The sequence below is a fragment of the Acanthochromis polyacanthus genome, chromosome 7, assembly GCF_021347895.1.
Source record: "Acanthochromis polyacanthus isolate Apoly-LR-REF ecotype Palm Island chromosome 7, KAUST_Apoly_ChrSc, whole genome shotgun sequence".
Lineage (NCBI taxonomy): Eukaryota > Metazoa > Chordata > Actinopteri > Pomacentridae > Acanthochromis > Acanthochromis polyacanthus.
Window position 1 is genome coordinate 19,123,908 of NC_067119.1, and position 23,099 is coordinate 19,147,006.

The 23,099-nt window shown below is 40.3% G+C and overlaps 2 protein-coding genes across 4 annotated transcripts in view; one reads left to right on the plus strand and one right to left on the minus strand.

Annotated features, from left to right (window-relative positions):
• Window positions 1-23,099, plus strand: part of LOC110950830 (protein prune homolog 2-like) — a 188,370-nt gene that overhangs the window by 43,010 nt on the left and 122,261 nt on the right. The gene's annotated exons all lie outside the window — the stretch shown is intronic.
• Window positions 78-18,961, minus strand: LOC127534827 (beta-1,3-galactosyl-O-glycosyl-glycoprotein beta-1,6-N-acetylglucosaminyltransferase-like). Of its 3 annotated transcripts, none has more exons than XM_051951064.1 (5): window positions 6,940-7,262; window positions 2,808-3,491; window positions 2,595-2,688; window positions 1,819-2,220; window positions 78-1,690 (listed from the first exon to the last, which is right to left on the minus strand). In XM_051951064.1, exons 2-5 carry the CDS (start codon window positions 3,101-3,103, stop codon window positions 1,205-1,207), a joined length of 1,278 nt encoding a protein of 425 aa, XP_051807024.1. In that variant the 5' UTR covers window positions 3,104-3,491; window positions 6,940-7,262; the 3' UTR covers window positions 78-1,204. The 3 variants fall into 3 exon arrangements, with proteins under 3 accessions (XP_051807024.1, XP_051807023.1, XP_051807025.1); XM_051951063.1 differs by lacking the exon at window positions 6,940-7,262 and adding an exon at window positions 4,548-6,900; XM_051951065.1 differs by lacking the exons at window positions 2,595-2,688; window positions 2,808-3,491; window positions 6,940-7,262 and adding exons at window positions 18,446-18,539; window positions 18,659-18,961.

A 23,099-nucleotide genomic window follows, 5' to 3' on the forward strand; every position in this document is an offset into this window, starting at 1 on the left:
TTGAAACGAATCAATGAAAACACTTGGTAATATCAAAGTAGATACAAATGAATCACTCTTGAAAGGACACCACCAACTGTTACAACCAACCACCTTTATTTTACTTGGAGATTGTCCCCAACAATTGTTCCTTTACAAATTACATTGTTTTCCATGTATTTTGCAATTGCATGGCCAGAAATCAAACTAGCATGTGTTTCTCCATTCGAATTTTTGAGTAGATGGATGAAATTATTAAACGGACTACGAGACTATCAGCAACATCTTTGGATTTTTTTATCATCATAGTTTGTTTCATTGAACTGCAAACATACATTATTAAAATATATCTACTCTAATTATCTGTAGTCACAGACAAATCAAATATTTTGTAGAGTAACTAGCTTTCATAACTTCGGATTAGGTTTGTTTCTGAACTTGTGTCAATGCAATTTGACAATTCAGTGTATAAATACAGTTGAACTAATAAATAGCAAGCAAAGTTTATTTATATAGCACTTTTCACAGAAAAGAAATTCACAAAGTGCTTCACAATAAAATCAGTAGGGAAAAATTAAAATCAGCAATAAACAACAGGGAGTGACACAACCATGTGCACAAACACAACAGCAAACTAGTTATCCCCCTCCCTCCACCCATACATGACATTCACAGGATATACATCATAAAATATGCAAAGAAAGATGAATACAAGAATCATGTAAAAAAAAAAAAAAATCAGCAGGAAGGTGTCAGGAGGCCAGAACAATGCACCCTTTTATCTCAGGCACTAACATATCAGTGATCCTTCTCGTTGTTCTTGTTCCAAAACTGTTATTACACATAAATACATATATACCAAAGACAAAGTCCACACTGGTTATCACACTATCAGAACCTAAAACATCAACGCATCTAAAGAAAGATTGCCATGTCAGTGTAACCTTGGAAACATGCAGCATATCTAGTCTTCTCCAACTTAACAACTATCCGCATATCCCTAAAAAATTGTGTACAAGGTTGATGATAACAATCTTTATACAAATAAAATATGATGTCTGTCCACTAGAGATTGAATTGAGTAATTGATTTTCTTGTTACACTGCAATTTTCTGTTGGGAAACATTGATTCCTGCTATTTTGGCATGTACCACCCACTTAAGCATTGTCACGAGTCAACCACTCCCTTCTCTGACTGATTCTGAGTTGCCACAGAAACCTCCACCTAATATAACTCAGCCAGTGCCTTTTGTCTCAGATATTTCTCCAAGCAGTAGATGGCAATGGGATCTGTGTTGATGTCAAACTTGTTGGCAAAGAGGTGATGCTGAGCAATGATCCATTGCAGGTCTCCAGCACCATACACACATACTTCCCTCACATGGTTGCCATGACATTCTGAATACACTGCATTCAGGGAATCCTGTGGACCCTCATGCCACTGCCACTTTACCAGTCGAGCAATTGCATTCATATCTGACATATCGTATTTACCATGGGGCCTTGTTGAGCCAGGAACACCAGGCATTCGTTGAATGGTTGCCCAGAGAAACTCATCAGGACTGTAGGTGTCTTTCCCCCACTCTATCAGCTTCAGTATTCGATCATCTTCCAACACACTGCGGATATAACCTCGACAGACCACAATGTAGGCATTTCCTGAGAAAATGGGCAGGTTGAAGGGAGGTGGCTCCTTCTGCTTTCCTGTCCCCTGAGAAAATTGACATAGTACATTATTACGATGGTGACAGTCAGTGAGGTCAGTCTGAATAGAACATTTCTACAATGACAAAGGAACTTCATCTATCTAGGTATGTAGAAAATCTCAAAATGAATTACCTGAATTTGCCCATTAACTATCTGGTAAGCATTTGTCACCCACCATTTCTTTCCAGCTATTGGTTCTGACTCCATGATGTTCTGACCTTTCAATGAATGCAACATCCGTACCATCTCCAAATTGGTTTTCAGAGGGAAATCCTGGCCACAAACGTTGATGAAGTATTTCCATTCTGTGCTGGCATTATAGAGATCAGCCATACAGTTAAGGTCAGCCTGGACTCGTGTCCAGCCAGCATAGACCACACTGACAGGCCGTGTGACCATGAAGACGTTCGGAAAACAGGAGGTGATGGCCATGATGGCAGCAAAGACTGAGGTCTCTGATTTCTTGTCCACATGGACACAATAAATATTTTGAGGTGCATAAATAGCTCTCAGTAGTCTCTCAAAATTCTGCACCTGAAGTAAATGGAGAGAAAAAACAATCAGTGATTGAATGATTTACTTCATTTGTGCATCAGTTTAAAGGGGTACTTCCTGAATGATGTGACAAGTTCCAAAAAGATGGATTTGACATTTCCTATAATGCAGCTCAGTGGAGTCAGTGATTAGATCCCTGTACCTTCAAATGTCCACTTTCAAATTTTACATTTAATTCAAAATTTCACAGCCAGTTATTACATGTCAATTACAACCTTCATCCTGAAGGACAGTTTTCCAAACGTTACACTTCCTTCACAGTCAAGGAAAACGTTATACAGCTATACTGTAGACCTACTGCGCAGTCTTTCAAGTTTATATAAATCTGAATTCAGACTTCTGAGTTTTCATACCTTGTGATGGACCACCATAGAGTAAGCCAGAGGAAAGTCCTCCTCTTCTTTGCTTAATGGGAATGTCAAGTATTTCCTGCTTAACTTAAAGTTCCTGCAAAAGCACAAAATTGAACAACAAATGCTACTCAAGGATTTTACTTCAACTCAAAACATTTCAGTAATGCCTCAGAGTTCAACAGTTACTGAAGGCTGTGATTTAAAGCCACACACCTGCAGTCTTTGGTTGCATTGATGTAATACTCATCAGGAATGTCAACGCTCTTGTGGAAGTCTTTAGTGAGAGTCAGTAATTTGGCCTTTTCTAGTGCCTCCGTCTCTCCCTGCAGGATTGCAGAACAGTTGCACTCTTTCTCCGGACCGCCATCCACATCTGTATACTCCCACCAGCTGTAGGTAAGACTCCAGTCTGTTCTCAGTTCATTGAGTAGAGAAAGCATCCACACTGATCCCAGTACAACAGTGAGCTTAAATAACAGGGACAGTCGACCTCGTTTCAGTAACGGCATTATTTTAGGGAACTTCAACAGCGATGCTTTTATAGTGTGAATTCTGTATGTTGTTCAACTGCAACTTATATTCGTCTTGAAACGTATTTCACAGTCCTTAATGTATTTTTTTCTGTCTGTGAAACATTTTGTGTCTAAGATCAAAAATAAATCACTACAATATCATGGCATATGCACTACTGAACTGTTAGTCACCAACTCAGACTTAAATCAAAAATTTAAGCTGAAAATGTGCAATGGAGACTATGTTCTGTGACACCAATGTAGTTGTGTTTCTGCTCTTTGCTACATGCTACAAAGCTTTAATAAATGTATTTGCAGTAATGTTTAAAAATGTGTCCACAAGTTCCTTTCATTATGAAGTCAGGCAGATTAGTCCATATTGCCCCTGGGAAAAAAAAAAGAAATCATGTGAACACATCCATTCTTCTGTCAAACCCTTCCCACATATATGAAGGTAAAAAGATCATCATAAAGCAAAGGTCATGTTTGCATGAACATTATTGTTGACATTAACTGTTTATGGTGATAGCATGCAATCAAAAATAATGTCATTAATAAAAGCACAAGTATAAAAACAGAAAAGAAAATTCAGAGGCAAGTTATACCTTTCAGCCTTCTAAAGTTTAAATAATGTGCTGCTTCTTCACATAACTGTATGTTTATGTTTATTCAAAAAGTTACCAAATCAGAAGTTTAGCCTGTACAAAGATATCACATAGGTTACAGTATTGAGTATAGCTGTATATTTGCTGCTTGTTGGTTGTCAACAATTCTAAATTCATTAATGTGCTACCTTTCCCCTGAAAATTCTGAGCAAAGATGTGTCTTTTAGCTAGTCGTAAAACTAAGAATGTGTTCTATAGGGGAAGAAAGATCCTCATCACTGATGTCATACCTCAAGACAATGAAGTTAGCTTTGAGGGCGCATACCTGTCATCAGTGAACTTATCTTTTGCATTGCTTGTAAGGAGTCAAGACAACAGGTTTTTTCCAAATACTTCTGTAACTTAAACTGAGTAACATTTTCTCTTGTTTGTACATTTAGTTCTCTTTAGATGACACACTTGTTTGAAACTGTTGAACAAAACTTTGAGTCTAAAGCTAACCTTTAAGACTATTTGAAATCAGATGTTGCAATCGTAATTCCCATTTAAATATGATAATAGCTGAGTAACTCCACTAATTATAACTAACTATAACTTTTGAAACTGATACAAGCAAATTAAGGGCTGTTTATTTCTACAGTTTTAACATTTCCACTATACACCAATATACCATTTGAAATTACAGTGCTAGCATACAATTTACGTAACAGGATTTCTTGTTAAATACTTAAAAATAAAACCTCATTCTTCACAACTGGAAAACAGTCTGTGAGATAAAATCAGTTCATTTGATTAAAGTTATATATTAAACAATAAAACAAGTAAATTCTTCCTACCTGTTATTTTACAAGCAGAGGATCAGAGCCGATGCTTCTGCCTTTATCTCCTTCTCTGTTCTGACCCTTTTCTTTCTATATGACAAAAAAACCTGTTGGTGTACTTTTTCTTGTCTGCTGGGTTGCTCTTAGAGCTTCTGCTTTTGTTTATGAGCTACACAAAGGTTCTCAGTAAACTATGACAGAGAACCTTCATGGACCTCATTCATCAGATATTCCACCTGTGATGAGTCCAAATGTCTGCTGTGAAAAAGGTTAAACAGTGAAAGTACATTTTTCTCAAAGATTTCTCTTTATCACATTGTTTTGTGCTGTTGAGATCTGCTTCAGTAAATGCTTCAGACTGTCACAGACCAGGGGTTTGAATTCCAGGAGGTTAGTTTAAAAAATGTTTACACAAAGGAAAAACACCCCTCTCCAAATGTTTCTGTTGCTGCCACATTCTATTCATTTTAAAGAAAAAGGACACATTTTGAACTCAGAATTCTTTTTTCTGCTGTCACACTGCTTTCATATCGACATGCCTTTGATCCAGAAGTGGTTTTGTCTTCTTCCCCTGGAGCGTTTCCAAACAGAGGAGTACGACAATCCTAAACAAATGTGTATATTCATTTTAGTGGCAAGTTAAGGGCTCAGTTCCACTTCTACAAACTTGTAACACACTACCAGTACCTTGTCAGTAGAACATCTGGTAATGACATTAAGTTCATCAGACAGTAGATGCAGTCTTTGTTGACAGTATTTATGCATGCCAGTTTGTTCATCAAAGTATTAGCTTTGTTCCCTTTCAATACCTTAGATGAATCATATTGTTTGAAAGGCATGGCCAGAGATTTGCTTTTTGAACTGATGAAGCCAGAAATTGCTCCAGGGAAGCCTTCAACCAGTTCATAGAGAGCCAAAACAGTGTGCCATCACTCAGGACATTCCACTCCATATGCAGGCCGTCTCTGACTGGTGGACTTCACTGTACAGTCAAAGGGAGTTGAGCAGGATTTGATGGAACTTTGAAAATTTTGTCTGTGTAGGTTCTCATTCATCCAGGTCATGGTTATCCAAAGTAGTTTAAATCAATCCACTGGACTTTAAGAAAGTTCCTTGAAGACGTTTCACCTCTCATCCAAGAGGCTTCTTCAGTTCTGAAAATGTTCCTGTTTTCTCATCATTGCAGACTGAGTCAGGAAAGATTCACTTAAGGCCTTTTTTTTAGTAATATCATCAGTAGACATAGCATTTTGTGGCTGTGATTAAAACAATACCTGAATTCCAAAAAGTAACTGTTTCTTTACCTAAATAAATAGCACCTTTCATGGCATTATTTGTGTATCTACCTGTCTAACACAGCTTGCTCTGCTGTAAAATGGTAGGCCATCATATATGGTCTGTCTGTGCAGAAAACTCTGTCCTTACATTAGGCTGAGCACTTCAATGGCCTGGCTTACCACTAAAGGTGAGGATAAAGCATGTTTTTTAATGTCCTAATTTTTTTTAACTACTTAACTAATAGAAGTAGTTTTCACCTGAAGTAAGGAGCACCAGTGTTTGTCTAAAGTGTTTGTCTAAATGCTAGTCTTAGCAACCAAGTTATGATTTTTTAATAAGTACTATTTGGGTGAATTAAACCTTTAAAATCTTAGGTAGGATATGAAGTAGTACCTTTTGTGGATTACTTGGTATGGTCCTGAAAGTGTCACCTCTGGCTCTGTAGACAAACTTACTGGAGTCAAAGTATATTTTAAGTGAAATCATCTTATAAAACCGTAAGTTGTTCATTTGAAATGTAAATTGTGCACTTTTGTAATCATCTATTGTGGTAACTGTCTTTCAAAAATGCTTTTAATGTGCGGCCGTAGAGGAAGCAGGCAGCCCTCTCTGTGAAGCCCTGCGACTGTGGCCTGCGGCTCTGCAGACACACCCTTCTCCGCCATGACTGGCTTATGACCTCTATAGTGCCAGAAGGGAAATAAAGCCATTTGCACTGAGCAGGATTATTCTGCTACATAAGCAAATGCGAAAAAGCAGCTGTCTGCTTAACTAATTTCCTAAAGAATGATGAAGAAGAGATGGATTCATTTTTTGATCTTGATGGAAAGCTGAGGGTCACCAGCAACATCCACCCCTGCAGTGACCGTTAAACACCTAGTAGTTTTACAGGTTTTAGTCACTGTGCTTCATGGATAAATAAATGGGGCTGACCAACTATGTCCCTTACGGGCCTTCATCCTCCAGTTCTGCCAAGATCTGCTGCTGTCATCAGCCGTTGACAGCTAGCAGCTTGTGTTGACAGTGAGTTGCTTTGTGTGCTTAGTTTATCAAAATACAAAACTAAGTCTATTCAATTCAGTTCAATTCAATTTTATTTATATAGCGTCAATTACAGTCAAATACTTACCTCCCGTGTCTCGTCTTGCCCAGATTCCTGCCTCAACCTGTCGCAAGCACACAGCTCTCTGGACTTTGGATTTTTCCGTCTGCCGCTACATTCTGCTACCGTCACACACACCCCGTTGTTTGGACTCTGCTCTGTTCCGCCCACCTGTGCAGCTCTCACACCGTCTCCGCCGTCATCTCCCTCAGCCCTCATCTTCCCTTGGACTCCCGATTTGCCTCCTGGACTCTAGTGAGTTTTCCCCCTCTCCCCGTTATTTATTTAGCCTAGCGCTCATCACGGCCCTAAGCCGTCGCCTTCGGTTTTGTTTAGTTTAAGTTACCCTTTCCCCGTTCCAGCAGCGTCGCCTTTAGTTTAATGTAGTTCTTTTTGCCCTTCCCTGTTTATCCCTTGTGCCTCCCTTTTGGAGTGCTTTATTATTTAATTTGATTGTTTAATAAATTCTTCTCATTTCATCCTGGCTGTCTGTTTGCCTGCTGCATGGGTTCTAAACGCTCCGGTCATGACAAATAGTCTCTAAGTCCTGGCATGGTCAGTGTATATTTACCATAATTCAAAAGATTTCTGAGACTATGGTGAGTGAGAATTGTCACCGGGTAACCCATAGTTACAGATGATGCCTTTTCATACATCAAATAAACTCCCACCATTGCTCTGTAGCACAGTGGCAACCCCAGTTCCACTTCTGAATAGGCAGTAGAATAATAAGAAACAGGCTGAGGACTTGTCCCCGTACCCGTTGGTTGACACAAAACTGCACACGCATATCTACCTACAATAGAAGTAGAGACTGTCGTTCAGTATAGCCTTCTTTAACCCTTGCCTCAGGTTAAATCAGGACCAGCTCTCCGTTTAAAGGGTTAGATTCTATCTGCCTATTAGTATTCCACCTAACAGGTTTCAGCAGAATAATTAAGCTGGTGTCGAGGAATACTCGCCTAGGTCCTAACTGTCTTCTTCCAAACGTCTTACCCCTCTTACTCCAATAAATACTCTCTTACTAAGCAGCCCTCCTAAGTAGTAGAATTGATTTATTGACCACGTTTGTTAACGACAGCTTTCCTCTTAAAACTGTGGCACTTGTTGATATTCCTAGGTTCGTTTTAGAGGTTTGGAAAACTAACCTCAGGGGTAATGTTTAAATAACTAGTTGGATTAAAGTAACCTTTAAGAACCATTAGATTTAATGCACACAATCAACTTAACTTTTTACCACTTTGCAGAATAGGTGAATCATAATCATTTCATTAGACTTCTCTTTAAATGCAATATAGCGTTTTATTAAGCAAGTTTTAGCAAGGGCACAGCATCAATTCATGATTAAACAATTTAATTATTTCTGATTATTTCAAACTAAACTAAACTAAGCTGAGCGTACCTGAGAATCTTCTCTAATTAGTAAATTTAGGAGAGAGAGCGGACAGCCAGGCCTTAGCTGCCACGCCCGGTCTTGACCTGCGTCTAGTTGAACTCCTCCGTGGACCAGCAGACTCGGTACGAAGTCTTCTTTGTGGGCAGAGGGTGTTCTTCATAGGCAGGGGGAGTGGAGAGGTCCCGATAGCCAATCGTTGGTCTGGCAGTTATCTTTAGTAGCAGCTGGAACACAAGTGCGGGCGTCTCAGCTGTCTTCTCAGTCGGATGGTGGTGGTGGAAAGCCCCCGTCTCATCAGGCTGTGGTGGGTCACTGGGTCTTCCAGCCCCTGGAGTGGAGCAGCCCTCTGCTGCTGCCTCCTGTGCCTCTCTGGATGCCATGGGTGCTTGCCTCTCTTCATCTCTTTGGACAACTGCAGACCTCTCAGGACTCTCTGTCTGGCAAAGTGTGGTCTTCGCTTGTTGAACAAAGTCAGACAAAGACTTTGCCTCCAACGATGTTCTCAGCGAACTCTGGAGCCTAAGTCCTGCGTTGTCTTCACGTCTCTTGGGCAAAAGGGTCCGGTGAAGATTCTTCAGAACTCTGGCGATGCTCCCCGGCAGCTCCGGCGAGCAGCATCTCCCCCCTCCAGGGGAGAACTCCGAACTCAGTGTCTGTGTCTCTGGGTTTTATACCCTAGCTCGACTTCAGCTTAGCACATACACATTTTCACACACAATTCTAACTAATAGGTACGCCCAGGTAATTAATTCATAGGTTTAAGACACAACCTTCTTCCTATCACGCATACATCATTCTTTCCATCTTTTCTGTTAACACATCCACTTGTTACACACACTTCAGTTGTCATGACAATGTACGCCTGAGCCCATACTGTCATCCTGTGGAAACTCCAAGTTCCTCATTTCTGAGGAGACTTCTGCTTTTCCCATCCTGTCTGCATACAGCTCGGAACAGCACAGATTACTTCAAGTCAAAACTCACTGAGTTACACTGAATCACTTCTTTAAATCATTTTTCTTAGCATGATCAAATAACTTATTTTAAATCATTCTCTTCTATAGCAATCATCATTTCCAGAATATATATCAGCCTATTAAAATCATTCTTGCATCAAACATAAGCATAATCATGTGGTTAACTTATATAGTTTCTCATTTTAACTTTTCATTGGTCTGCTTAAAGCTTTTATTTAGGTGGTGGTTGCTCCTGGGATCTCAAATAACTAGGCCCCACTTGACAAGACATACAGCAAGAAGTTCTTAGTGTAGTCTGGCAGCGCTAACGCTGGAGCTTCCTGTAACCTCTGTTTAATCGTCTCAAATGCCAGAAGACCCTCTTGTGTCCATGTGAGATTAGAATGAAGTTGAGCATTCCCAGTATCTTTAATCATGCCCCTCAAAGGTCCTGTCACACTGGCATAATCCTCTACCCATGCAGAAGAATAGCCAGCAATGCCAAGAAACGTCATCATCTCTCTAACAGTTCTTGGTTTTGGAACCTTTCGAATAGCCTCCAAATGGCTGTCAGAAATATTTCTGCGTTCTTGAGTTATTGTCTGACCCAAATAAACCACCTTCTCCAGACAGTACTGCAGTTTCTTCTGAGAGGCTTTGTGTCCCTTCTCAGCCAGAATTTGCAGCAACTTAATTGAATCTTCACGACAAATTTCTTTGCTTGATGAACAAATGATGTCATCAACATACTGAACAACAGTACTGTTCAGGACCTGATCTATTCCTGCCAAATCATCCTTCAACACTTTATTGAAAATGTGGGGACTGTGTTTAAATCCTTGTGGCAGCCTCTTGTATTCATAGAACTGTCCATTGTATGTAAATCCAAATAAACCTCGGCTTTCTACACTGAGTGGAACACTGAAAAACGCTCCACACAAATCCAGCACTGTAAAGTGTGTAGCCTCTGGAGGAATTTGGGCTAACAAAGTATGAGGATCCGGCACATCAGCTGGAAAATCAGCAACCACTTCATTGACTGCTCTCAAATCATGGACCATGCGATAAGACTCATCTGACTTCTTTACTGGTAATAAAGGTGTGTTGCTCTGTGGATTCAACGTTACTTCCAACACATCTGCTTGCAACAGACCCTCAATCTGTGGTCCAATCCCTCGAATGGTTTCCTCTTTTAAGGGATATTGATTCTTCCAATGAGGTTTGGTTCCCGGTCTAAGTTCCACTTTCACCGGTTGTGCTGACTTCACAAGTCCAATATCTGTATTATGCCGTGACCATAAACAATCTGGCACTTGTTGCAGCATCTCCTCCCTCATGCTGTCTAAGTCCAATTTAGCACTGAAAATCGACTCATGTGTCATCCGTGCAGTTTGTGGTTGTCCCCATCCTTGAGCTGAAATCATAATTTTTAGGAAGCGTCGATCCTCACTTCTCCAAATGGCAAAATTGTCCTCCAGTGGTACAAAATTAGCCACCTCAGCTTCTGCCGTCATCGCTCCTACATGTTTTTGCTCATATCCGTCAGCCACCATCAAAGTCACATGTGGGACCCTCTTCTCCATCATACTCTCTATCGAGATAATAATTTCTGTTTATCTTCATAGCTGCTCCTTGTGGTCCCAGAGCTATACAACAAGAGTTCAGCTGAACTTGGCTTGGTTGATTACTCAACCACTCTGTTGGATTAGATTGAGCAGCATCCTTAAAATACTTAAGCGTGCAATGAGGTGGATATTCAGGAAGCTTAGCACCAGGCATATTAGCCCCAATGAATTTCTCCCACAACTTAAATGGCTTCAAAAAATCAGGAGAAAGGTTTCCAATCCAAAACACCACAGCCTCAGTCTCTGTTGTCATAAACAATTGACGTTTAACATCAGTAGGCACTTCCACCAGACAGCCGTCCGGTGTACATCGTATTGTGCAATTCAATTTACACAAAGCATCTCTACCTAAAAGGGGAATAGGTGTGTGCTCAGATACCAATATAGGTATTTTAGTCCTTTGATTTTTGTAGCAGAGCTCAATAGGTTTTGTAAGAGGAATCAGCTGTTTCACACCCTCAAACCGTACCAATTGGCCAGACATGGGGAGGTGTATAGCACCTTCAGGCCGAATACAGGTAAAAGCAGCTCCGCTATCCACCATCATTTCTAATGGTTGATTATTTACTTTTACCTCTACTGTTGGATCTTGCTCCAGCCCTGACACTACCAGCTGACACCCCCCTTTCAGGTTTTCTGGGCACCCCTAGAACCCTGGCTCCGGACCCCTATAAAGGTTCACCGGTCCCCTGGGTGGGCGTAATAGTCCTCTAAAGCCCCCTCTCAATCCACCTCTGAAGGCTCCTCTGAAGCCTCCTCTGAAGCCTCCACCAGACATGTTACATTCACGAGCATAGTGGCCCACCTGTCCACAATTATAACAGACCTCTGGAGGCTGCTGGAAATTCAAATTCAAATCTCCTCCTCTGCCTCTTCCAAAATTTCCTCGTCCTCTTCCTCTCCATGTCTGCAATCTTCCAAAAACTGTTTGTGGAAAAGAAACAGTGGGGGTCACAAACGATGGCTGGGATGGTTGAGGCTGGATCTGTCCTGGCTGCAATTGTTGTAGTGGTTGATTTGACTGATTTGGTTGATTTTGCATGACCAAAGCCTGTGTCTTCTCCTTCCGCTTACTGTCAGCCAGCTGTATTTGATTAAGTTTTCTGAGAGTTTCCTGGTCCTGGTCTCTCTGTTCCTGTTCCTTTTTATGATGCAGCTCCACTAAATGGACTACATGATTAGTATAGTCAGCTCTTGTCATACTCCCCAGAGTAACCACCTCTGCCAGGTTACTCCTCACTGGTAGGGACAACCCTTTCTGTATTTTGTCTCGCACAATTGACTGCTCCATTTGATTCTGATCCGGGTCATTTCCTGTGACATTTCTCCATGTCTGATGAGCCCTGGCCACATAGGCCCTCGGGTTCTCACTCAATCCTAGTGGTTCAATTAAAATATTATCAGGATGTATGTTTGTGGGGAATGTATCTCGCAATGCTCTCCACATCCGAGCTCTGCTAGCAGCAAAGAGTTCTGCATCATTCACCGCAGTTGCCACATATCTATTAAGACCCGCTTGTTGTAGAAGCTCTTCCATCACAGGAACTCCCAGGAGACTGGTTAAAAGCTGCTTAATGTCTCCCATGGCAGGTTGCGTTCCCACCAAAACCTCCTCCAGTTTTGAAATCCAAGGATATGCCCCATCTTGAAGGGATGGCAACTTTTCAATGATGTCTGACATGTCCGTATTCTGCCAAGGCTTGTACTCCAGATTCTGTCCTCTAACAACCATTGGACACATCCGACAGTTTCCCCGTTATGATTTATAGCTCTCGTTATTAATAATTGGGGCACCACCCTAGATCTCTAGGGAAAAATATTTTAATAAATTTAATTTTAATAAAAAAATTAACATTCATAAAAATTTAGATCAATCTCACATCAAAAAGTCTTGAATCCTCGGTTAAATTGACCACATTCTACACAAAGAAACACAAGACTGTAATTTGGTCTATAATGAGGTATTTATTAACTATTCTATGAAAATAATGACAAGTGAACTATGTACAATGTAGATATGGTGTGTGTGTGTGCGTGCAGGACTACATGTGTGTGTGTGCGTGCGTGTGTGGAATGTGGGAGTGTGTGTGTGGTGTGTGCATGTGTGAGAGATGTGGAAGTAGGTGTGGGCGATAAGGAAATATGGTGAGGATTAGCCAGAGCTAACCTGACAAGGTAACCGGTAATTTGGATTAAGAATTCTAATGATTTGTAAAAGAATAAATTGATTAAATGAATTAAATGACCAAGCGGTTAGTACATCACCCATAGAATGGAATCAGAGCAAACTCAGCTGGAGTTATTGAAGTGAACCGTCATGGGCTGGGACTTGCGGGGCCTTCAGATTTGCAGCACAACCGTCTGGACTTGCAGGTTCGGAGCGGTGTGTCGTCGTTATGGCCACGCTCGGATGTCCTGCCGCAGGTTGATCGATTCTTATGCAAGTGGACCTGGTCCAACAGGTCTCCGGAGTTGTCAGCTGAGTGTTGCTTGGCTTAAAAATGATGGTTCTCAGGCTTTAGCCAAGAAAAACGGGTGTTGATGAAAAACGGTCAAAATTAAGAAAAATAAATGCTGGTTCTGAATCTGTTCTTCAGATTAAACGAATAAAATTTGGCTTAACGTGAGCAAAATGTCTCCTTAAGTTACAAAAATATTAAGAGATAAATAGTTAACAAACTTAGATGGTGAGGGAATTTCAAAGATAGGAAAAACGTACTTTAGGTAAGAAAATAGTGGGAATCTCTGTAATGGATTCCTCAGGTAATAGAGTAAGAGAGGGGTAAGAGGCAAGAGAGAAGAGGTGGGGGCTGCTTAGGCTTATATCAGGCCAAAGGGACTATGGGAGGACCCCAAGGCGGAGGGAAGCTTCGGCGTGAATCTCTGGGTGGTAACATGACCCCCTTCCTTTGTCTCAAAGAGGAGAGATGGAAAACTACTCCAGAGGGAATTAAAACATTGGAATATTAAACGATTAAATGCAATCTGTCTATCTCTCCACCATATTTCAGTTGTGTGAAAGAGACAGGCATGTTCCTAAATGTGTAGATTAATACATATGTTCATATTATGTGAATCATTTCATTCATAACTACATGTTTATGTTTATGACATTAAAAATATGCATCACAGTGAAAATATAACAAGTCAGAGATTTGGTAACAGGTAAATGCAAGAACTCATCCTTTCAACCTAAATAGGAGTAATAAAGAAGGAATCAGATTAAACATCACAAATTAATAAATCAGCTTCTGTGAAAGATAGAATCGTGATTTTCGGATATGTTAACGATGAATGATTTCCATTGACGTTGGTAATTCTGTAAACACAAAATACATTCCAGAAATATTAATTTGGCAAGGTTTTGTAAGTTCAGTTCCAGTCTCTTTGTTTCAGTCAAAGAGAGTGAGAGGGTGACTCCAGACTTCAGCCATAAAGTTTTACGACTTGTTATCTGATCTGTGGAAGGCAGAGACGTCTCCGGCTGAGGGTCTCCTAAAGCTGAAAAGGGATTTTAGCATGAAAGTTCATTAAACAATACGTCCATAGCATATAATTGAAAGTCATTGTCTTTTAAAAAGAAGAAGTTATTCCTGGGGTTTAAATGTTCACAGGAGCTCCATCCTTCTGTGAATGAAAACCTACAGAAATACAAATGTCTCAATCCTCCTATAGAGATGGGTGTTGGTCAGTACTGGAGAGGGAGAACTTATCTGAGTTTTGATCAGTTCAGGAATTCCAGGGCCTTTGCAGTCTTGCTACAGCCATATCTAGGAGACTCTGGTTTTGGACACTTCTTCTTCTTTAGGCTTTTCTCCGCCACTTGCAAATCTTGTAGATGTTTTTCCAACGCTCTTCGGTCTCCCGGAGAAATTGTTCTATCCATATCCACAAGACATTTATCCATACTCCTTTCAACCTCTCTCAATGCCTGCCGTCTCTCTCTTCCTCTTCTGTGGCTGGAAGCTAATGAAAAGGAACATGAAGGACCCTCACTTTCTGAATATCCATCACTATCTCCATCACTGTCTTCATCACTATCTCCATTCTCACTTTCATCAGTCTCGTCCTTTTCTGGGCCCCTTTTCTTCACTGACCTATCTCCCCTTTTCTCTGCTTTGGCCAAAACTCGTCTGACTACTGGGTCATATCCTCCCGCAGCCTCATCTGACTCATCCTGGCTATCTTCTCCTATTTCCAGTCTCCTGTAGATCTGTCCACCCTGAGTATCCAGGTGGGTCTTCTTTGTTTTGCTTTTGGTGCTTGGATACATCTTTATAGTTGTTTTAGCCGTGCCCATCTCTATTATTCGGTCCTCCTCGTTCTTGATATGATAGTTGCCTTCCTGTTTAATTACAGGAAGCTGAGGATAAACATCAGCAAACTTAACCTGCTCCTCTTAGGGTGGAGGTTTCTTCATGGTTGCTGTATGTGAAAAAGGAGTGTTAACCTTCTCCATCAATTTTTCTGTCTCCTTCACATTTTCTGCAATCTCCTCTGCAGTCCGCTCCCTCCGGTCCATTGCAGCCTTCAACAAGTTTTGTCCTTTAATTTCAAACAACTTCATAATACCAAGCTCCATCTGTCTCTTCTCAATACGCCTCTGTCCTTTCTTCCCCTTCTTTTGGCCGGCCTTATAGGTAGAGACCAGCACTTGCATCATCTTTATCACATCTGGATTCAAAGTCGACCTCAACTGGCCAAGGACGGCCAATATCAGGCCAACGCTTATTCCATTTTTGCGACATTTTTGCAATACCTTTGATAAGAGGATTACTCTTCTGCACAATATCAACAGGAGTGATCACTTTTGAAGTTTTAATGTCCATCTTTGACATTATAATGTGGACCTCGTATCCTAGTATTGCAAATCAAAATGAGCGAAGTAAAAGGCTATATATAAAACTCCGTATTAACCAATACCAACCAATCAAAAGAAATGAAATAAGTTTGCCAACCTCAGAGGAAACCACAACTCATCAATAAAACCAAACCATGCAATTATTAAGCAATTCTCTAACCATCCAAAATTTATACTATCCAATCCCAAATCTGCTAAAATGAAACCAAACCAAATGTCAACAACATTCAAAACCACTTAATCCATCAAAAAACAATTAATTAAATCAATAACGATCTGTTAATCAATCAAATGCCCCAGATGGTCAGTCCATTGCCAAGCTTTCTCACTTATAATTGCAATATGTAATGCCCCAAATGTGTATGAACAAATATTCCTTATTAATCTCAGACTAAAAAATTATCTAAATCAAACAACAAAAGAAACACTGTAAACCTACATACAAAACCCAGCTAAATATATATCACCAGTGTTAATAGTGGGTGTATGCACACACAAGTAGATCAAACACACATCAGAAAGAGTTTGTGGATAAAATCACACTAGCCTTAATAATGTTAGATACTGGAGCGACACGTTGTCATCCGCAAGTCTCAGTTCGGGTAGAACACAGTCAGCTGTCCTCATCTGTCCTTTGGAGGATCGGAATTCAGACGCAGTCTATCGTGTGTTCCCAAACTCTCATTCATCATAATTAAACAAAAAGAAAGAAACACGAGCAAAAGTTCAGTATCTTATTCACTTTTAAATCCAAACAACAAACAATTCAGTAAAACTTGTACACATCTTTCACCAACATTAATATTATTGTGATCTGTTACAATAAATAAAGAGTGATATATTTGCATTACAAAACCGTTGTCCACGAAAAAGTCAGACCTCGTAAACGCTTGGCACTATTTTCTCTCCCTTCATATCACTCCGCGCTGCCTCCAGCTGGCAGCCGCGCAGGTTTCACTTTGTTTACTGCTCGTAAAGTTAACAACAACATCTCTGACTACGACAGCGACGATGAATATAATGACTTCAGCATTCAGCCAAAGGGATATCTTTATGAACCCAAATATACTGAAGCCGAAATTCACCAGATGGAGTTAAAATAGGCAGAGAGAGAGACAGAGAGGGTGGACAGAGAAATCAAATATTTTGTAGAGTAACTAGCTTTCATAACTTTGGATTAGGTTTGTTTCTGAACTTGTGTCAATGCAATTTGACAGTTCAGTGTATAAATACAGTTGGACTAATAAATATCCCCCTCCCTCCACCCATACATTACATTCACAGGATATACATCAGAAACTATGCAAAGAAAGATGAATATAAGAATTACGTAACAAAAAAAATCAACAGGAAGGTGTCAGGAGGCCAGAACAATGCACCCTTTTATCTCAGGCACTAACATATCAGTGATCCTTCTCGTTGTTCTTGTTCCAAAACTGTTATTACACATAAATACATATATACCAAAGACAAAGTCCACACTGGTTATCCTATTATCAGACCCTAAAATATCAACACATCTGAGGAAAGAATACCATGTCAGTGTAACCTTGGAATTGTGCAGCATATCTAGTCTTCTCCAACTTAATAACTGAGAGGATATCCCTAAAAAGTTGTGTACATGGTTGATGATTGCAGTCTTTATACAAATAAAATATGATGTCTGTCCACTAGAGAGTGAATTGATTTTATTGTTACACTGCAATTTTCTGTTGGGAAACATTGATTCCTGCTACTTTGGCATGTACCACCGACTTAAGCATTGTCACGAGTCAACCACTCCCTTCTCTGACTGGCGTAGTACATTATTATTACGGTGACAGTCAGTGAGGTCAGTCTGAATACAACATTTCTACAATGACAAAGGTACTTCATCTATTTAGGTACGTAAAAAAAAAATCTCAAAATGAATTACCTTAACTTCCCCATTAACAACCTGGTGAACATATGTGACCCTCCATATCTTTCCAGCTGGCATTTTTTCTGACTCCATGATGTTCTGACCTTTCAATGAACGCAACATCCGTACCATCTCCAAATTGGTTTTCAGAGGGAAATCCTGGCCACAAACGTTGATGAAGTATTTCCATTCTGTGCTGGCATTATAAAGATCAGCCATACAGTTAAGGTCAGCCTGGACTCGTGTCCAGCCAGCATAGACCACACTGACAGGTCGTGTGACCATGAAGACGTTCGGAAAACAGGAGGTGATGGCCATGATGGCAGCAAAGACTGAGGTCTCTGATTTCTTGTCCACATGGACACAATAAATATTTTGAGGAGCATAAATAGCTCTCAGTAGTCTCTCAAAATTCTGCACCTGAAGTAAATGGAGAGAAAAAAACAATCAGTGATAGAATGATTTGCTTCATTTGTGCATCAGTTTAAAGGGGTACTCCCTGAATGATGTGACAAGTTCCACAAAAGATGGATTTGACATTTCATAAAATGCAGGTCAATGGAGTCATTGATTAGATCCCTGTACCTTCAAATGTCCACTTTCAAAATTTACATTTAATTCAAAATTTCACAGCCAGTTATTACATGTCAATTACAACCTTCATCCTGAAGGACAGTTTTCCAAACGTTACACTTCCTCCACAGTCAAGGAAAACGTTATACAGCTATACTTAGACTTACTGCACAGTCTTTAAAGTTTGTATAAATTTGAATTCAGGCTTCTGAGTTTTCATACCTTGTGATGGACCACCATAGAGTAAGCCAGAGGAAAGTCCTCCTCTTCTTTGCTTAACGGGAATGTCAAGTATTTCCTGCTTAACTTAAAGTTCCTGCAAAAGCACAAATTTGAACAACAAATGCTACTCAAGGATTTTACTTCAACTCAAAACATTTCAGTAATGCCTCAGAGTTCAACAGTTACTGAAGGCTGTGATTTAAAGCCACACACCTGCAGTCTTTGGTTGCATTAATATAATACTCATCAGGAATGTCAACACTCTTGTGGAAGTCTTTAGTGAGAGTCAGTAATTTGGCCTTTTCTAGTGCCTCCGTCTCTCCCTGCAGAATTGCAGAACAGTTGCACTCTTTCTCTGGACCGCCATCCACATCTGTATACTCCCACCAGTTGTAGGTAAGACTCCAGTCTGTTCTCAGTTCATTGAGTAGAGAAAGCATCCACACTGATCCCAGGACAACAGTGAGCTTAAATAACAGGGACAGTCGACCTTGTTTCAGTAACGGCATTATTTTAGAGGACTTCAACCGCGATGCTTTTTATTACAGTGTGAATTCTGTATGTTGTTCAACTGCAACTTATATTAGTCTTCAAACGTATTTCACAGTCATTAATGTATTTTTTTCTGTCTGTGAAAAATTTTGTGTCTAAGATTAAGAAATAAATCACTAAAATATCATGACATATGCACTATGGATCTGTTTGTCACTAACTCAGACTTAAATCAAAAATTTAAGCTCAAACTGTGCAATGGAGACTATGTTCTGTGACACCAATGTAGTTGTGTTTCTGCTCTTTGCTACATGCTACAAAGCTTTGATAAATGTATTTGCCGTAATGTTTAAAATTGTGTCCACAAGTTCCTTTCATTATGAAGTCAGGCAGATTAGTCCATATTGCCCCTGGAAAAAAAAAAAGAAATCATATGAACACATCCATTCTTCTGTCAAACCCTTCCCACATATATGAAGGTAAAAAGATCATCATAAAGCAAAAGTCACGTTTACATGAACATTATTGTTAACATTAACTGTTCATGGTGATGGCATGCAATCAAATATATTGTCATTAATTCAAGCACAAGTATAAAAACAGAAAAGAAACAGCAAAGAAAATTCAGAGGCAAGTTATACCTTTCAGCCTTCTAAAGTTTAAACAACGTGCTGCTTCATAACATAACTGTACATTTATGTTTATTCAAAAAGTTTCCAAACCAGAAGTTTAGCTTTTACAAGGATAACATATCACTAAGGTTACAGTATTGAGTATAGCTGTATGTTTGTTGTCTATTGGTTGTCAATATTTTTTGAATTCACAATTCATTTCTGTTTCATCGTCATTTGCTACATTGCCTCTGGAAATACTGAGCAAAGCTGTCACATTAAGCTTTCTTTTTTTTGTGTCCCCACCCACTTCTCCAACACCCTGATAAAGTTTGCCGACGATACCACAGTGGTAGGCCTTATCAGGGACAACAATGAGACCTGGTACAGGCAGGAGGTCCAACATCTGGTAGGGTGGTGTGCACACAACGACCTGAGGCCTGTTTCACGAAGCAGGTTTATTGAAAACTCTGAGTTTGTTAACCCTGAAATGAGAGAGACTCAGAGTTTTCCGTTTCACGAAGCGAGGTCAGTTACCGCAGTAACAGACTCTATAACTTTAACCTGGTCGCCAGCAGGTTTATCTGAGAAAACCTCGAGTTTCTCTCCATCTCCGCCCACTTTCAGCCACACACACTGTTTCATTTCCTCATTCATTCAGTCAGTAAGCGGGCAAGTTTTGGCGTAGAACAGCTTTTATTAACGATCCAGTGGATAAAGGAGCAGCATTACTGCACAGATAATTAAATATTCGTCGGTAGATTGTTATCAGACCGCGCATAAATGTTCTCACATTTCCGGACAATTAACTGTTTGAGCCGTAAAGTTTCGTAATCGTTTCAAGTCCATAATCTACATAAACAACCTAATCCATCCATACATTGACATTACCAGCCGTAGTCATGCTCTCACATCCAGCAGATATTGTGTGTTGCGCTCCGGTTCTTTGCAAATGGAAGTTTTTATATATTGTCGGAAATACAGAACACTTCAGTAAGACAACTGTATGGAGGACGGTCAGAAAAGTATTCCTGAACCTGAAACGACTTTTACTCATCATTGTGGTTTTCCTGGACATAAATCTGTCAGAGCATCAAGGAGGAGTTCCACGGGATTACAGGTGAATGATGTAGAGATCTGTTAAATTCATTTTAAATCATATTCTGTTAATGACATTGTGCTGCAACCTCAGACTGGGATTAGTCATTTTAATTTCTTTTAGGATTTCCCAGTGTGATTGGCTGCATAGATGCACACACATCCCCATCACAGCTCCCTCACATCATGAACAGGAAGTCCATTCACAGCATAAATGTACAGGTAGGCTACAGGTAGACTGACTACTGTTTCTAAATGTTAAAGACTGCATCATAGTTCAACATCTGTCATTCTCTGCACTGTCCAGATCATATGTGATGCTGCATACATCATTTCCAATGTGGAGGCCACGTGGTCTGGGTCTGTTCATGACTCCAGGATTTATGGAGAGTCTAACCTGAGCAACAGACTGCAGCATGGTCAGCAGCCTAAAGAGTTTCACGATAGAATTCTCTTGTCTCCCTCCTATAATATACTCTGATGTATCCTCTATACATGACAGGAGAGTTTGATGGCCTTCTGCTGGGTGACAGGGGTTACCATGCCAACCCAGGCTGATGACCTCATACCCTGACCCTCAACCAGGCCCCCAATAGAACTTCAACCGGGCTCACTGCAGGACCAGAGCCCGGGTGGAGATGACCATAGGCCTGCTGAAAGCCCGTTTCCAGTGCCTACGTCTCCTCAGGGTGACCCCTGAGAGGGCCTGTGATATTACTGTGGCATGTGTTGTTCTTTATAATATTACCACTATTAGAGGAGAGCAACACCCTGCCCTACAAACTGAAGACCCAGATGATGACCCCATCCACCTGCAGCTATCCAGGACAGCAGAGCAGTCAGAGACACCATATGCAATAATCACTTTAGAGTTTAAGTCACCATCATCACCAGCACAGCAAATACAGACATGATACACATTTCATTTGGTCTTCTTTATTTCCTACAAATAAAAGAGATAGTTCAGTTCATGTTCCAGTAGTTAACATAATCCACTTGTGACCATCACCCACCTCTAACTTGTGCTCCAGTATTTCAATTTTCAGATCTGCCCTCCTAATCTGTTTTTGGATTTTTCTCAGCAAATGCAGTTTGTAACTCTGTTTTACTGATAACTGGGAATACATAGAGGACATTAAATTATACAGTTGCACATGAATTCCATGGAATGAACCTCTGGTGTTTCCTGAACATCCATCTCACTGTCAGTCTGTGCAGTGGAAGCTGAGGAACAATCCTGCTGCTGTCCAGCCATGCTCTGTTAAAAAGGATGAGAATGTGCAATACTTCAGTGTAGGCTAAATGTCACACTCTATATTCTACCCAAAATGTGAATGGGAAGAGAACTATCAGTAACATACCTCTGTATAAAACTTAAACTACCATTTGGATAAATCTTTGGAGTGTTGCCTACTTACAGTTACAAGGTCTGTTGTGGTGTGAAGGGGCCAAAAGACAGAAAAAAAGACACAAAAGAGAACTAAATAATCATATATATATATATATATATATATATATATATATATATATATATATATACACTGCTCAAAAATTAAAGGAACTCTTTTTAATCTAAGTATTGCATCAAATCAGTGAAACATGTGGAATACTGATCTGGTCAAGTAAGTAACTGAGGGGCTTTTTAGTCAGTTTCAGCTGCTTTGGTGTTCATAAAATTAACAACAGATGCACTCGAGGGGTAACATTGAGACAACCTGCAAAACAGGAATGAGTTTACAGGTGAAGGCCACTGACATTTTTTTCCTTCCTAATGTTTTCAGACAGTTTTTCACTAGTTTTGCATTTGGCTAGGGCACGTATTGATGGCACATCAATGCATGCCATTGCCAGAAGGTTGCCTCCCCACATATATATATACATATATATATATATATATATATATATATATATACATATATATGCAGTAGCAGCTGTGGGGCCTTACTGTTCATGGCTCAGGGGTTTCGGGGATGTGTAAACCCCTTAGGTGGGGGCTATGTAGCGCTTGTGTGGCCGCTAGGGTTGCTGCGGGGAGTGACTGTGTTCCGGGTGGGGGGGACCGCTAGGCATCATGGGAAGTTGTGTGTTCTTTGGGATTGTTTTATGGGGTTATTTGTGTGTTCGAGACGTTCTTTTATTACTGGTTGCTTTTAGTTGTTCCAATTCTACGTTCTGAGTTCATTTTGTGTATTCATTGTTTTCAAGTTGTGCCGTGACTCAGGGGGGTTGTTGGGGGAGTGACCTCAGCCTGCGAGCTGGTACAGTGGGTGTGAGTTCCTGAGTGCTTATTGTGTGGTGACAAAGTCCAGGTGTGTTAACTGCAAGATCTCTCGTTATTCCTGCCTTAAGTTGCCGCTCAGTGCTACAATATATATATTTAATACTTTTTTGTCCAGCTGTTTGTTGTGTTGCTATACTATGTTGTTTTATTTTTGGAAGTGCCAAAAAAGTTT

Coding starts and splice junctions, on each gene's coding strand:
- LOC127534827 (XM_051951065.1), bottom strand. CDS start 18,954: ATGCCGTTACTGAAACAAGGTCGACTGTCCCTGTTATTTAAGCTCACT. Junction 18,540..18,658: donor AATGCAACCAAAGACTGCAG/GTGTGTGGCTTT, acceptor GTGCTTTTGCAG/GAACTTTAAGTTAAGCAGGA. Junction 2,221..18,445: donor CTATGGTGGTCCATCACAAG/GTATGAAAACTC, acceptor CATTTACTTCAG/GTGCAGAATTTTGAGAGACT.